The sequence below is a fragment of the Neopsephotus bourkii genome, unplaced genomic scaffold, assembly GCF_033783945.1.
Source record: "Neopsephotus bourkii isolate Nb327-2 ecotype Australia unplaced genomic scaffold, CSIRO-AGI_Nbou_v1 NB_690, whole genome shotgun sequence".
Taxonomy (NCBI): Eukaryota; Metazoa; Chordata; class Aves; order Psittaciformes; family Psittacidae; genus Neopsephotus; species Neopsephotus bourkii.
The window spans coordinates 2181500-2197677 of NW_026901189.1; the positions used below are offsets into that span (position 1 = coordinate 2181500).

At 38.1% G+C, this 16178-nt stretch overlaps 1 protein-coding gene across 17 annotated transcripts in view; it reads right to left on the bottom strand.

Annotated features, from left to right (window-relative positions):
- AFG2A (AFG2 AAA ATPase homolog A) overlaps window positions 1–16178 on the bottom strand; it is a 229774-nt gene that overhangs the window by 157079 nt on the left and 56517 nt on the right. For 13 of the 17 annotated variants that reach the window (XM_061353673.1, XM_061353672.1, XM_061353671.1 and 10 more), the window contains one exon: window positions 11596–11722. In XM_061353673.1, coding sequence (XP_061209657.1) covers window positions 11596–11722 — 127 coding nt within the window. Of the gene's footprint in view, window positions 1–5920; window positions 5970–10886; window positions 11158–11595; window positions 11723–16178 lie in introns of those variants that run through there. The other 4 variants (XM_061353683.1, XM_061353680.1, XM_061353685.1 and 1 more) reach the window with 3 other exon arrangements.

The following is a 16178-nucleotide window of genomic DNA, read 5'->3' on the forward strand; positions in this document are numbered from 1 at the left end:
AACACTTTATCTCAGCTATTCACAGTGATCAAATATAAGCAAACCAAGTGTTAAAAATTCAGAACCACTAATAAAAGAGTAAAGACCAAACCAGAAAGAATCATTATGCACCATACAAACCCATGTTGCAGCCACACTTTGGATAATGTAAGCAGTCCTGGTCCCTTTCTCTCAGAAAGGATATAATAGATCTGGAAAAGGTTCAGAGAAGGACAGAAAGGATGATCAAAGGCACAAGACAGTTTCCGCTTAAGGCACAGTGGCTCTCCTTTCACTCTGCACCTTGTTCACTGACTCCAGTCATTCAGAAGGTTTTTCTTTTCTTTACTGTTAGTCTTTTTTTTTTTTGTTCTTTTTTTTTCTGTTTGTTTAAAGAAAATATTATATAACTCATATAAAGGTAGAAGGGTGTGAACCAGAGAAAGATTCAGGTTTGCATATCAGTTCTTTTGAGAACCAGCTGCTTTGCCAGAAACAGAGCACAGAGATATGTGGAATGGGGGCACAAAGGCATGATTTGGCATTAAAAGCCATACATGTAGTATATGCTTCTCTGCAGCACAAAGCTTAATTTGCCACAGAGGGATGCGCATTTAAAACAAAGAAGTAACTACAGCCTGATTAATTAAATTCTTCCACAAAGTAAGAACATAACACCCAAAAGCAGCAGTCACCAGATTTCCAGAACTGCTGAGTCCTACCAACCACTGTCTGGCACCACCCAATCAAAATACTCATTTGACTTTCAGACCCTTCTCTCTCAATCAATTTCAAATACCTTATAATCTACATGTTTTTCTAAGTTATTCCAAAAATCTAGCAAACTGTTGAGATCCTGAGCCAACTCTTACAACTGTATATACATCAAATCATACAAAGCTTCAAACAAGTTTTTGTTATTAAATTACTTTGGCACATGCAACCCTGAGGTACTCCGGTGACCTAAACAGTCATCCACCAAGTTTCTACTGTTCACAAGAGATGCTCATATAGCCCTAGCTTTGCACTCCTTCCACCTACCTTATGGAAATGACATATTATGAATCAGTGATTCCAGGTGGTTCATTTTTCTCTTATTATAATAGTACTACCTTAATTTAGCTTGAATGTTAAGAACTTTTTTAAATAATTAAAATCTTAAGAAGGAACCTGTTTTTCCTGAACAAAGCTATTATCTTTTATTGTTATATGTACTGCATATAAATGGTATTTTCACCTATCCTTATGCACCAAGTATATCACATGTGCAAGACATCCAGCTTTCATCATTGATGATGTAAAGCTTGATCTCCTTCAATGCAAAAGAAAAATCAATCAGTGGAAATTCTGCCTATGATGTCCTATTTTTCCTTCTCCCCACACAGGTTTAATAAACAAAAAACCCAAACAGTCCTAATCAACTGAATGGACTAATGATAGCATCTAATATCCAGAAAGAACCTTAAGCAAAAGATTACTAATATCCTTACTGAGAAACAGGTGTGTATCAACTAATCCCTAAATTCAACATCTCTTCAGAGATCTTTACTAATGTATAGAGCTTGATCATACTCCAACTTGCTCATTATAAAACTCAGGGGTTCAGAGGTTTTCTAAACCTAAACCTGAAACTGTCACCACCTTAAAGCATTCCATCAAACAATGAAATTGTACGCTGGCCACCTCAACCTCCCAGGCTGCACTCCAGTATGGCTGATACTAAATCAGGGATATATACAACGCTGGGCTTTCTATTCCACCATGACTTCCATTTTTACTGAAACAGCTTCCACCTTATTAGGGGAGAGAGAAGTATCAACACCTACTACAAAAGTCAGTCAACATTCTACATTCTAAGATCATGCATTTAGTGGCTCACGCTATTCTGAGCTTTGAACTTCTTGTTCTTTCCAAACTGGCCAGCTGCATTCAACTATTTTTTTTATAAAATTCCAGTCAAAACATTTCAGCTCTTGCATGAGAAAGAGACCAGGGAAAATGTTACTTTATTTACAATTTTTAAAAATCAATAAAAATAAAATTATTTCACCCTAACCTTTGAAGGGAGGTCCTGAGACCTGACCACATTAGAAGGACTTGAAACATCTCAATTTGAAATAGCTTTGTGAGGCTTGTTGACATTCTGCAGATATATTTTCCAACTTCTGACCACTCAAAGATAGATCCTTACCATGGCTTCAGGATCCTCCAGGTCATGCTGGATCCAGGCTCCCAAAATGAGAGCAGGAAAATGACTTCTCCCCTTACTGGAGCCACGTGAATCATGTCAAGCAGGAGGAGCAGACAAAGTACACCTGAACTGACTCCACGAGGAATGAAGTTTGATATCAGAAGTGAACAGATTGAAAGCCAAGGTGGACACTGGGGCAAAACTGATACTCATTAAAAAAGAAATCTACATGTGGAAACCTGGGAGGAAAAAGAGGACTGGGGGATTCTGGCTGGGCAGGAATACATGCAATGAGAAGCACAAGCAGAGGGAAATAAAGATGTCAACTAAGCAAAATGACTAGAAGCAAGAATCATATTGAGATTAGATTAAGTTTGCTGAAGACTATGAAGTCAATAGAGACAGGAAATACAGATCAAGAGAATACTGCATAAAGAGAGAGCAGGCAAACTGAATATGGAGAAATACCAAAGAAAGAATAAGGAAGGAGTTATGCTTATGGAATGTTGGAAGGAACATTACCACTGAAAAAGTAATTTATCTACCCATTACCATTCTTTCGTATTAGACACCACGAAGAACAGCAAAAGAATTTAATACTGTTGTCAATTTATCACCTATTTCAAGCAAGCACGTTTTCTGTGGCAGACATAGAGAGTCCAGTACTGCTGGTAACCACAAAGATCTCAATATGACACCAAGCGATGGAATCTGAATGCTCTCCCCAGAAATTGCTCATCTGATTTTAGACAGTGTAAATCAAAGCCCTCCAAATCAAATTAGGTATTAAAGTAACCAGAGGCAATCATAATGACTTGTAAAAATAATTTTCTAAATTAATGCAATTTAATTAATCATGCACAATGAATACCACTCTAATGTACCTAAAGATTGCATTATGATGCATATGCACAAAGAAGAATGAATTATGATTACACACACAATCTTACCTATGACAGTTCTTAACTCATGTGTGCTCAAACAACAACATTCTCTATAATGCTCTTTCAATACAGTATACACAATAAACTCCATACATACTGTGCATTTTGCACCCACAAAGAGGAAACTAGGCAGAAGACCAACTGCAAAGCAAGCCCTGGGTGTGTCTGTGGCTACTGCCCAAGTACCGTAATTACAGCTGTTCCTCTAGCTTTCGTAGCTCACAGTACTATACTAACATCCTTTTTCAGCATCAGTTTCATAAATATTTAAAACTTTTTGGAACGTCTCTTCCTTAGCTGTTATCAGTAGCCTAATGGGGCTTATTAAATATAATAAGATGCATGCCATCCAACACGCCTGACTGTGAAATATACCTTGCTGTGCTTTGCTTATCTGCCGTGAAATCCAGTATCCCCAGTTACAAGCTACCAGGGCCCTGACAGCTCCTGAGGATGCTCCCATGAGAACAGAGCCAAGCCACATGTCTCTGGAGAGTTACTCAGCTGTATCCCCCCCCCCCCGGCCCCGCACAATCCAAACACTGACACGAAGTGGGAAGAGTGAACTGGTAGGATTTAGAAGGAATGGGTTATCATCATGTAGACTGTTCTCTAGTAGGATGTGAAAACCTGTACCTTTATAAGCATGCACAAAAGTTTTAGCAGTTAAAATCTGTATGGGTACATGAAACTCAGCCATAAAATCAGTGTTACTTCTCTAGATGAAGTTGCTTGCTTTGTCATGAAAAACAGAGTTGGCCCAACCCAACACTTACAAATTAATAACCAGTCCTCATGTACTGCTCAAATGCATCCCATTTTTAAAAGCTTGGTTCATTTTAATCCCATATGACCATTCTGGAGGTATTTAAAAGGTGTGTAGATGTGGTGCTTAGTGACATGGTTTAGTGGTGAACTTGGCAGTGCTGGGTTAGCAGTTGGACTCGATCTCAAAGATCTTTTCCAGCTTTAATGATTCTATGGTTCTATTCTATGTTCCCAGGTTAGCTCACAAATACAGTGTCATTTCCATGTTACTGTTGAAAAGTAAAACAAAGACTCCCACCTGGTGTCAGTTACAGATTCATTGAACTGAGGGGTGGTATTTACATAGCAAACATGAATGCCTTTTGAATTTCCCACTTAGCTAATAACCTGGAGGCTTTCTGACACCCTGCGTTCCTCATCTGGACTTGGTGAGTCTAGGAGGTATGAGTAAGAAAAAACTTTGGCCCTCTGCCTTTACCATCCCATATCTATACTTTTCCAAATGAAACAAATGAGCTTTGATACCTTCAAGTAAGTTTTCTGGTATATGTCGCAGAAAAGTTTATGGAAGTATTAGTGATGCTAAAATATGACTGAGTCGATGTAAGGAACGCTTTCCCTTATACAGGATAAGAGTAGGCATACATACTTTTCTGTTCTATTTGAAGTAAAGCGATTATATTTTTACATATATTGTTTGGATGTATGTTTTCACAGACAAAATGAAGCCAACTTATCCTGGCCCTATAGTCTATCTGTCAAAGAAGAAAATATGCAGCCCAGCAAGTTTTCTTTCCAACCCTTCTTTTCAGGCAAGTAATAAATCTTGAGTGAAAAAAGTCACTGTGCTCTTCAGCTGTCACCACTAAGATTTTGTTTTTTAAAACCGTAGCAGCCTTAAGGCTGATCTACTAAGCTCTCCACATTCTGACAATCAAATAGTTGGAAACAAAAATCACTTTTGCACACCTGGAAATATTTTATTTGCTGTACTCATGAGAAAACAAAGTTTTCATCAGTGAGGAAAGAGGCAGGGGAAGGGAGAGAGAGGAATTCAGGTGAATCTTAAAAACTAGCTCTTGATTTAAAGAGAAACTTCATACATATGTACCTGAACACAGAAACTACCTCTGCATTCAAACAGAGTGGTCAGGCTCTTTAGGGATTATTGTAGGGACACTGTACAATCCAGCATCAAATCATCAGCTTGGAAGTCTTGGCCAGTAATCAGCTATGCTCATCATCTGTGTCTATGCAGTCATTTCTATTTGGCAGGTGAAAAGAATGAATTAAATGATTCAAAAGTTGTCGCACTTTTGCTCTCTGTTTTTTGGTTTGTTTTTTCTTTTTATAAACTTGATAAGCTCTTAATCACCCGAAAGTGTAAACATTTGATATTAACAAATGCAAAATTAGTCCTTTGAGAAACAGCTACGTTCCAGAGCACCTCTTTGTCCTAGTCAGAGTTGCAAACTCAACAAGATTAAGGGTAGAAACCCAAACACATACCAGAGAAAAACGACTGATAGAAAATATGATGGTGCCAAGATTGTGAAACTATGTTAGAATATTAGATCCTCTTTCCAATGGCATGTAGTTTGATGTCATTTTTCCCTAAAGCTTTAGTTTTTGAAATTTTATTATATGCTTGAGGACAACCTTGAATTCAAAAGAAATCCCACATCTCCTGTTATTTCAAAGACCCAAACTTGCACCTGGGCAAAATGATGTAACTACTCTAGGTGCTGGCTGACTGAGAAGGAGACCCACAGAATCTCACTTCCTGTTTTTTATCCCAGGGCTTTACAAGAACATGAGGAGTGCCCTTTGACTATCAGAGTCATTTCAGCATTTATAGTAAAAAACTAGTAATTCAGCAGCATAAAGAGACATAGTGATTGTGCTTATGTACTTTGATTCCTCCTCTGAAATACTTTCCCATCTGTTCTATTCTCATGACACCTACAAAGCCCACCTCCAAATGAAAACTGGTCTCAGTAATACAGTGTCAGGCAGGTAAAGCAGTTTAGCAACTTACTTCTTAGTTATCTCTACCAGTTCCAAGGACAGACTCCATCTCCAGTAACCTAGCAGTGCAAAATTAAGAATGTAAAAAGATTTCACTCTAACTAGTGTTTACTTAGTACTAATTTATTCAACTGTCATAAAATACTTTATGAAGCAGTTCCAGCATCACCTCCTTCTAAAGCACCCAATCTTGTGCCTTGTCTTGAAAATCTGGATGAAAACTGCACAGAAGCAATGCTGAGAAATGACAGCCAGAGAGATACCGCACTTCCCTGCCCGAAACTTCCCTCACCACTGCAAGGCTGAGGGGCACTCGACTGCTCACCCTTGAGGCAAATCCAATGTAGAGCAGACTGAAAAGCAAGATATTTACATTTCCTCCTCCAGAGTCCTAAAGCACTTAGCATAAGCCTTCTTTCAGGCACAGGTCAGTTAGGGGGGGGTTTCCCACCTGAGTACTAGGGACAAGAGGAGAAAAAAAATCATACCATGACAAAAACCCCGAGACTCTCCTTCAAAAATCTATGATCAACCCTATCTGTATCAATGTACCTAAAGGAGCAGGGAGTGGTGGGATGGTTTGAGAAGATACAGAGCTAGGCTGCTAACTGCAAGGAAAGTATCTTCCTGTTGAAGGTGGTCAAACCGCACAGCAGATGCTAAGAGGCTGTGAGATCTCTATCCTTGGAGAATCCCAAAACCCTGCTGCACCAGCCGTGAGCAACCTCACCTAGCACTGAAGCTGGCCCTGCTCAAGCAGGAGGCTGGACCAGAAGGTCCCCAGGAGTCCCTTCCAACCTATTGTGTTTTATGATCTTTGATCAAACCAGTGAGGGGTGGAAACTTAGCACATGACTGATGGGATATGTGATTTGTACCTCTACATTCCTACACTATATTTGGGATAAACTGAAATCCTACCAAGTCAAAGCTATAACACAGAAAGAATCTTTAGCAAAATGTATCTGACCGAAACGAAAATCACAAATAAACAGCTATGTAAATAGGAAAATTTATCACATGGTAGGGAGTTAATTTTGTGCCACTGCATCTGACTGCTAAATATGCTTGTAGCATCACCTGCTTTATAACGGCACATAAACACTTCCAGACAGTAATGAATAAATATGCAATAATCCTTCCTATTCCTTTTAACCTGTAAAATTGCAAACCTAAATATGTGAATTTCTTCCATAAGCCTTCAGAAAGACAGAACTTTGATGTTTTTTAAAAGGAAATATTATTTACTTTTGCTGCAGGCAAGAAATTAAAATTTCTTTACTGATTCTGCCAAATGGCTATATCATAGGTTCTTTATTTTCATCAAAACAAGCCACTTTAAGGTTGTCCCATAACTACACAGTAACCAACATTTTGGGGGTCAGATCAACTTGATGAATCTCTCTTATTTCTCTGCCCAAAAGACTCCTCCAAATCCAAATGAACCAGAGGGGAAGGAAGTTTTATTCCACACTTGGCAATTACTACAAAGAATACAGGTTGCAGTTTTGTTTTATTCTGTTTGCGTAAGCAGAACAGACAACCCAGTAGTATCCATGTGGTTTTTAAACTAAATAAGCTGAATTCAAACACAGTGGTTAATACACCAAAAACAATGGACCTTAATTAAGGAACAGCAAAACTTGCAGGTGAAAGAAGAGAAAGAAGAAGAAAGTAAGGGAGCAAGAAGGTTTTAAAAAGCAAAATAACTATGCAAAAATCTGCACCGATACAAAACGCAGAACACATTTCATATACCAATACACAAGATACTTTAAAACTGGGAGCCAAGTCCTCCTGTACTAACAGAGAATTTGCAAAGATACAGCTCTTCAGTATTCAGCGTACCAGGATAGTTTCTGGTTTTAACTACACTGAAGCCCATGAGCACAGACAAAATCCAGACCATCATCAATCTAGAGACAACAGGCAACACTTGACAGCACAGCATCTCATCAATCTTCATTTGTCCCATCGCATCCTGTCATTCTTATGCAAATAGCATATTTGAGGACACATCTTTTCTGCACCCCACAGTAAAGAGAATTGAAGCTGTCAGGAGCACCAGGATGTCCTATATTACAGGCCATCACTTCACTCAGTGCCTCGTGTTTTACATCACAGCTTATGTGTCTGACATTCAAATCTGGCCCAGCAGGAGGTAAAACCATCTGACCCCCAGCAACATGCATCTTGCTTCCTGTGCTAAAACATTCACTAAGGTCCCCAGGTCGGACAGCCTCTCTGCTTTCACTGTACCCTTGCTAATGGAGATTGAAAATTCTTCAGAGGAAAAAAGATACCTGCATGGGCAGGTAATGCTAGCAATTCACCCTTCTCACCCAAGAAATAAGCCCAGTACTAAAAGGCTGGGAAAACAGATTCCACTGGAAAAGAATAAAAAGACACAGAGACCCTGATGAGTTGGTCCAGGTTCTCTTTCATGGAAATTTTTCAGACTACACCTGAAAATTTGTCTACATATATGTCTGAGTAGAACATTTAATTTCAACCTAATAGACAGTGTTCAAAATACTTTATGCAAGGTTTGTGGGGATGAGTGATCTCTCCTGTTAGGCCAACTGATACAGTTGGGAACATACAGAAAGTACGGAAACATAAGCAGCTCCATAAAATTACTGCAAAATATTTTAGGTATGAAAAAAAATCACTCCTGAGTGGATAAGTCACCAGAAACAAAAAGTATTTACCAATTATCACTTACAGATTCTACTTCAGGAATGAAGAATAAAAGGGAAGATTTTACTATTATTACTGACTCAGAGTGTTTTGTTTCTGTATCACTTTCAAAGAATGTTCAGAACATCTTGTTCTCAAATATTTCCCTTCCAAGAGGAATCACTTTCTGTATCATACATGGCTGAAAACTGTACACGCTGGTTTTGTTTTCTTATGAAAAACAGAAACCATCCTCACGTATTTCCAGCATCACATGAATGAGATGCAAAGTAGCTAAGTGCTACAAACGTGCGACACAACTTTGTACTGAAATATTATTCTAACCCTATGATGATATCTTAGGCAAATTACCTTATTAATAGACATTCATAGCAAGTCAAAACACATTTACTGTTAAACCTAACTTTTTATAAAGTCTGACTCAAAAGCTATTCACTACCCAAAACAACATACTGTTGTATTTACAGAGATGGTGAAGTCTGCGCTAGGCTCAAGGGAATACCCTTACATTTGATATTCCCAAATGCTGCTTTCAAATTACAAAAGAATAATCATCACATATTTGTCAGTTAAGAAGCAATCACATAAATGAAGATCCTGAATGGATTATTACCGATTTTGTAAGTGCATATTGTAAAACCTACAAAGCATGCATTCCTCAAGCATTTATTGATTTCAAAAGTGAAAAGGTAGTCGCAAGAAGTACACCAGACATATTCCCAGCCCTTGGAAGGAAAGAACACAGACTGCCTTGCGTCTGTATATCATATGTAAAGTTCATGCATTAAAATTACTGTATAGTCATCACACACCTACGAAAATAGGGCACGCACTTATTGTAATATATGGCTGAAATATATAAAATATCAAATTGATTTAACAAAACATTACCTTTTCAAAGGGATCACTGATCACAAAGTAAACTAAAATCCCATACTGAAAGATTTCCTATGAAGTGAAATTCACAGTACAAACTTTCTGGTGCCAGACTTCTTTCTTCCAGGATTAAAAAATAAAAGAATAAAATGTGCAACTCAGGCACTGCAAATATTACATAGACCCAGGACATGGTGGTGGGCTGGTATAGCCTATCTGGTCTGGATGAAGCATGACGCAAGCAATACCAACTCATGTGACTCTCCAGTCCTTTAAATCCCAGTTTAAAACCCCCTTTCCTCCAGACTGGTGGAACTTTGTTCTGCTACTCTGTAAACAAATATTTCTACAAAGCCACCATAACTTATTATACCTTGGTAAAAATAGTTCTAAATAAAAATCAAAAACATCCATGGTTTACTGCTAATTCCTATAATCACACAGCTTGCTATTACGGGTGGCACTGTCTCTTTACATTTAGAGTCCAGACTGCCGACTTTATTAGGGAAAAGAACACATAAGATATGTTGTCATCTAAACACAACTGTACTGTTAGTTCTTTAAAGTTTACCACCCCACAAAATTCAGATGCACAAAAAATGCCAGATTTTTACCCACCATATTAAAATGAAAACTTTAAGCACTGGACTAAGTGTTCTGGATTTGCACCAGTGATGTAGGTACAGCTGGCATATATCAATAACCTAGGTATTGCAGTGTGGTACCCTTAACACATGGTAGTACTGCCCTAATATTGCCAATATTCCAAATATATACTGTCCCAATATACCAATATTTCAAATGAAAGCTAAAATATATATAAAAAAAAAATAGCATTCACTGCAGGCCCAAGAGAAATCCAGCAACAGGGAGAATGACAGAGCTGAATTCCCAGGTAGTGACACAGATAACACAGTACAATGTTGAACTTAGAAATTTCCCTTCTGTTCAACAAACAGAATTTTTTCAAATCCAGCTCAGTCCAAACCCAAAGAATAGTAGCCAAAGAAAAATTCAATCTGCTTGGCAAAAGTGGAATTTTGAAAATTTCATTTTTGCACAAGCATATTTTTCACTGAATATTTTTCATATTTTTATTATCTTTTACTGAAAACTTTCTGATAACTCTACTTTGCCTTGGCAGGCACACTTTGTCAGGACAACATCAGCTGTGTTCTGATCACAAAAAGCAAGGTTTTTTTCCCTAAGATTTCATGTGTATATGAACCTTACTTTAAAATGTGTGCTTCATACATGTTTTATGCCCAAATGTCCCAAGACAAACAGAAAATCTATTCCAGACACATCTTAAAATGGGAGAATCTGTTAACATTAAAAAGATTTAAGAAACCTGTAAGAAATCCCAGAAAAGATCCGTAACAATCAATTGCATTAACCTGTCATCAAATTCATAATGTTGCAAAGGTGAAGAGTTGTGGAATAAAGAACCTCACCAACACTACAAAATGTATCACAAAGGAAATCACTTCAGACTGGTCCCATCTACTGCACTTAGCTGTGAGAAGACACAGCAGTGGGAGACAGTTTTAAAGTGGACTTTCTAGAGGGCTGCTGGGTTGGTTTTGGAGGTTTCCCACAGTAAGTGTTACAACCCTCACATTTTTATTAACTTGAAATGTTCTTGTCACTCCAGAAGAGATGTTGCAGGACCTAAGAAGAATTTGCACTGTTTACAGTTAGAAACCATATTGCTAGCAGCAGGCTAATGGAACTACTGAAATACTTAATCTTTCGAAAGGAAGTAACTAATGAAACCAACAAACTCATGCATAAATAAACACAACAGAAGCAAAAACTACAGAAGCAGTTTGACAGAAATGTTGTTGCATAAGTTCAATGAGCTTGTGCTTAGCTAGGAAAAAGATACTTAAGGCTATCACAAAACATTTTGTTTCCGTTAAATATTCTGTAGAGAGGAAAAAAAAAGTGAGGGACAATCTTTGCTTTTGCCTTTTCTTCATTTGAAAACTTCTACTTTTAATCATTAAATTGACTAGACAACAGTTTGGAGAGAAACACAGAAGGGAATCACAGCAAAATCTGGTCTTCTCCGGAGAACAGGATATACGACAGTGCATCCACTCGTACCTTGTCTATCATGTCCGGTCTGTTTGTAGCTGCCAAAATTGTCACATCCTTCAGCTGTTCTATCCCATCCATTTCCGTCAGCAACTGAGCCAAGACACGGTCTGCTACATTTCCAGCACCTGAAGAACTGATTAAAAGAAATAAAAAAAATAAAAAAATGTCCCAGCATTAGCTTTTGCTTCCTAGAAAACTGGAGAAAGGAAAGAACATCCTGTTCTTTTCAATTTACAGGGATCCATCTCTTTATCTGCATTCCTTCTGGTTTTTATTTTCACGTTCACTCCCTGAAACTGTTATCAAGTCATGTGAAGTGAGTAAAAGTAAACTGCAGAATTAGTCCTTCAAAGGAGTTCTTGGTATTCAGCAAAGCAACTGAGGTTTTCTTACTTCCTACTCTGCTATGTAGGTTATAAACAGTTTAAGACAACATGGATGTCTGGAATATTTCTAAACTAACTGAATTTCCTTCTTAGTCAGACAAACTTTTGGTTTTAGCACTATCCAAAGGAGTGCTTACATCACGCTATGCAGTACAAAAATTAGGCAGTTATGTATTTTGCAGAGTTGCTCTACACTTTTATGTTCTCCCCACCAAATGAGAATAATTCAAGTGCCTCCTAATAGCATTGTCAGTCCTTTAACTCAGCTGATTCTAGATACCAGGAAAACAAAAGAAAAAAAACAAGACTGAGAAACAGAAAATTCCAGTTTTGACATCACCAAGATCTGAAAACCCTGAACAGACAAAGCATAACTATTCGAGCAGTTTGTTTTTTTGTTGGTTTTTGTTGTTGTTGTTGTTTTTAATTTGGAATCAACTATGGTAACCTTAAAGTTTATAGAAGATTCACTCAAATTGCTTAACTATATGTAACAAAAAGCATTCTAGAAATAAACTATTGTTTTCATTAAAGCTTCCAATATTTTAAAAAGAATAAGCAAAGGATGTACCACCTTGTTCCTAGCCAATTCTTTAATGCATATAAATATGTGCACACATACATATATGCATGTATCTGCACATATTCACACATAAAACAAAGAACACAGAAAAGGAAGACATTGCATAAATCAAACCAAGAGAACAAGCACTGACGTTGCGATAAATAATACACCTCATGAGCAGTTGTGTTCTTTATAACATTGTTCTAATTCTTCATAAAGAGATTTTATTTCTGAAATGTTATTAAAAAAACATAGGTGATCACCCACCATATCATTTTTTTTGTTTTTGAAAGGACACTAGACCTAGGAGATACTAGGACCACACACAGGTAACTGTATACACTCATGTTGGCAGATGCACTACACAAATGATATATGTGTTTCTTGTAGTACCCAGCAACCTAAACACTGGTTTGCAAGAAGGAATATTAGATTTTAAAAGATAAGCACTTCAGTTATTTCCAGCAGATAGAGAATACTCATAGATAGTTGCATAGTTATTACACACATATATTGCTGCAGCACTGCCATCTATCACCAGCATGCTTGCAACTAAAGTGCTTCCTAAATGTATCAGAGCCAAAGCAATAGTAACAACTCTGTCATTGCTCTACAGATGTCCTCCAAAGGAATTCTCTTGTTCTCCTATTCAACACCTGCATTCTATAATTTTCCAGTGCAAAACAGTTAACTTATCAGACCCAGTCTGGAAAGTATTTCTGAAATGTCAGCTAACAGAGTATTTAGGTTGCTAAGATATATTAGAGAAGGGACTTGGGTTAGGTAATTGTCAGCTTTTTTGGTTTGCTGCAGCCGTGTCAGAAATTCCCAGGTGATATTACAATATTTCTAACACACCCATGGGTCATGGTCCAACTGACTTACAGAGGGTTGAAAATGATAAAACATTTCAGGTGTTAGACAAGGACAGTAAATGCTTTTTGAAGGACACATCTTAAAGGAAATTAAAATCAACTTTGTAACCTAAGCTTGTCTCAGTAGGGATTCAGGCCTTCCATTTTGCCTAAATTTCACGTTTACTCATACCCAGCAGACTGCACACAAGAAAAAGCTAAGCAAAGGAAAAAACGAGATGATCTGAAACTAACACTAGAGGACTTCAGGGGAAAAGGAAAAAATATTTGGTTTTAAAGAGAGGTGGCTAGAACAGATATTACATCTCATCTTTCCCCCAATATAAACAGTTCCCTTACAAGCTTCAGACTGAAAAAAAAAAAGTAAAATTAGTGTATATCGTAAAGAAAACCCACACTGTTATAGGGCAATGTACATTGCAAAGACTTCCATGCAATTAAGAAGCAAATAATCAGAAAACTGCAGTTAAGCAAACACCGATGGCATCATACAGCTCAAACAATGAAGGGAGATACCAGGGCATTGTTTGGTTATTGCTAAAAGTGGAGGGAAAAAGTTTTAAAACCAGCCATGCAAAAATATCAATAACACAAACAGTACCAAATGAAGAGATGTCTGGGACCTATGACACCAGGAATTTCCAATTTCACTGCTTTTATTTACATTGTTCATTAACCTGCCATATGATGCACCATTTTTAGAACAGAGTCTACAGTAAATTAGCTTTTGGCTGAATAGGATACCCTATAAAAGTCACAGGCAGGCACAGGTTTACAGTGAGAGATCCCTTTGGCAGCTGCTGAGAGCTGCACCATGCACTCCAAGACCTCTAGTGCTGCCTAAGCTGTTAATCTGAAGGGTGACACGCAAGTATGCGTTTTTCCATTTTCCCATGTTTTCCCAGCAAGGATTTTAAATTAACACAGGCAACATTCGTTAAAGCTCCCTGGACTTTTGACGCAAACGGCAGCCAGAGAAACAAGTTATGATTAACACTCCAGTCCCACGGAGGCCCTGCCAAAAACAACTTCCAGCTAAGGAGCCGTGTTTTCACCACCACCACCACCACCACCTGACCTCCACACATTGATGTCATCATCACAACTGCATGGAAATAGTCCTCAAAAGGCACGTCCTGGTACAATCTAATTTCCTGTCAACACACTGCCTGCAAATCCAGGCAGTCAGAGTTAAGCCACTCACATAACCCATGCAGGGTGACATGTGCATGGGTGCACATATGCAAAAGTTGTGCCCTTAACCAGAAATACCTTGAACTTCAAAATAAGAAATGTGTGAGCAAAAAGGAATCTGGCTGCTCCGTAAAGGCGTGAGAATGTCAACTCATCTCTTATGTTGCCCTCATGAAATACATCTGTCTGTAGGCTATGTATTATTCTTTTTGCTAGCCCTCGATGAAGGAGTTTTAAAGGTAAAAAAAGTCTTTGCTTACTAGTTTATTACACCAGTTAGAGCCAGATATTCTCCTGTATGTGATATTTCAGCTAATCCTGCAAGTGTCCCACCGGTCTCAGACCAAGCACATATGCGCTCCTGCTCAGGCACTTCACTTGACCATCAGAGAAGCTTCCTGAATGGCAAAAGCCCCTTGGGTAAGACTATTCATGGATTAAAACAACTATTGAAGGTGAATATGAAAAACAAAACCTGTTCTTGGTATTTTATTTTAGCTAAAGGTACTTTCAAAACACATTTTGACAGAATAAAACACTTTTACAGTGTACCAAAGCCTCACAATTAATCTGAATTAACTCTGGCCTTGTCTGATGAAACTGAGTGATCATGAGCCCCAGCTCCAAATTCAATATAGCAGGTGAGAGCACTTCACAGAACACTTTCTTATCTCCTTTAGCCTTATCCAAAGACTGCTCTAACCAGCTGGATTCAGATCTCAGTGAGCACTGACATTTCCCCTTAGACACCTTAAGCCACTCTTATACATCTTCCTGGGCATATAAGCCACTCTCATACACCTTCCTAGGCACACAAAAAGCAACCACAGCCTGATTCTATCACTGCATCATGGAATACATACAGTTCCTTAGCTTATATAGCTCTTCAAGCCAAGGAGATTTTGTTTCTGGATATAACCAGATGTATGAAATCACTGGATTGAAATGTTATGCTTCTTGCTACAGACTTTTTGTTTGTTTGTTTGACAGCAACTGACTTTCTTCATACACTTTTAATTGCTTACCTTGTTTTTCTATCCCCCCTATCTAAAATATTTTTTAACACTTGAAACCTAAAAACAGTTCTGAAAACGTAGTCATTATGGTTTCACCTCATGGTGAAATTTGGTAAGCATCACCGCTGCGAGCTAAAGCAAACATACACTTGCATCATCTGACAACCTAGAACACTTCCAAAGCCAATGGAATTAATGTTTTTTCACACCACCAGATGTCATTTTCATTGAAAAAAATGTATTTCAGTCTCAATCACCATTTAAATCCTGTTAAGAACCACTGACTCTCCATCCCACTACTCAGACAGGCACTGAGGCCTGTCTGAGCACCTTACCTTCAGAATCAGGACCTTAATTCAGTTATGTTGCTAAACTGCAGATGTGGAAATTGAAGAAACAGTCACACAACATTTTGAGCACTCTAAAATCCACAGCAACTGTAAAGCTACAAAACCAGAAGAAAGTCTGGGAGGGCCCCTCTCCTGCAAAGCCCCATTTCTACACAGATGTCCCTACCTCAGGCAGATCCATGAGGTCAAAGAGGCAGACCTCA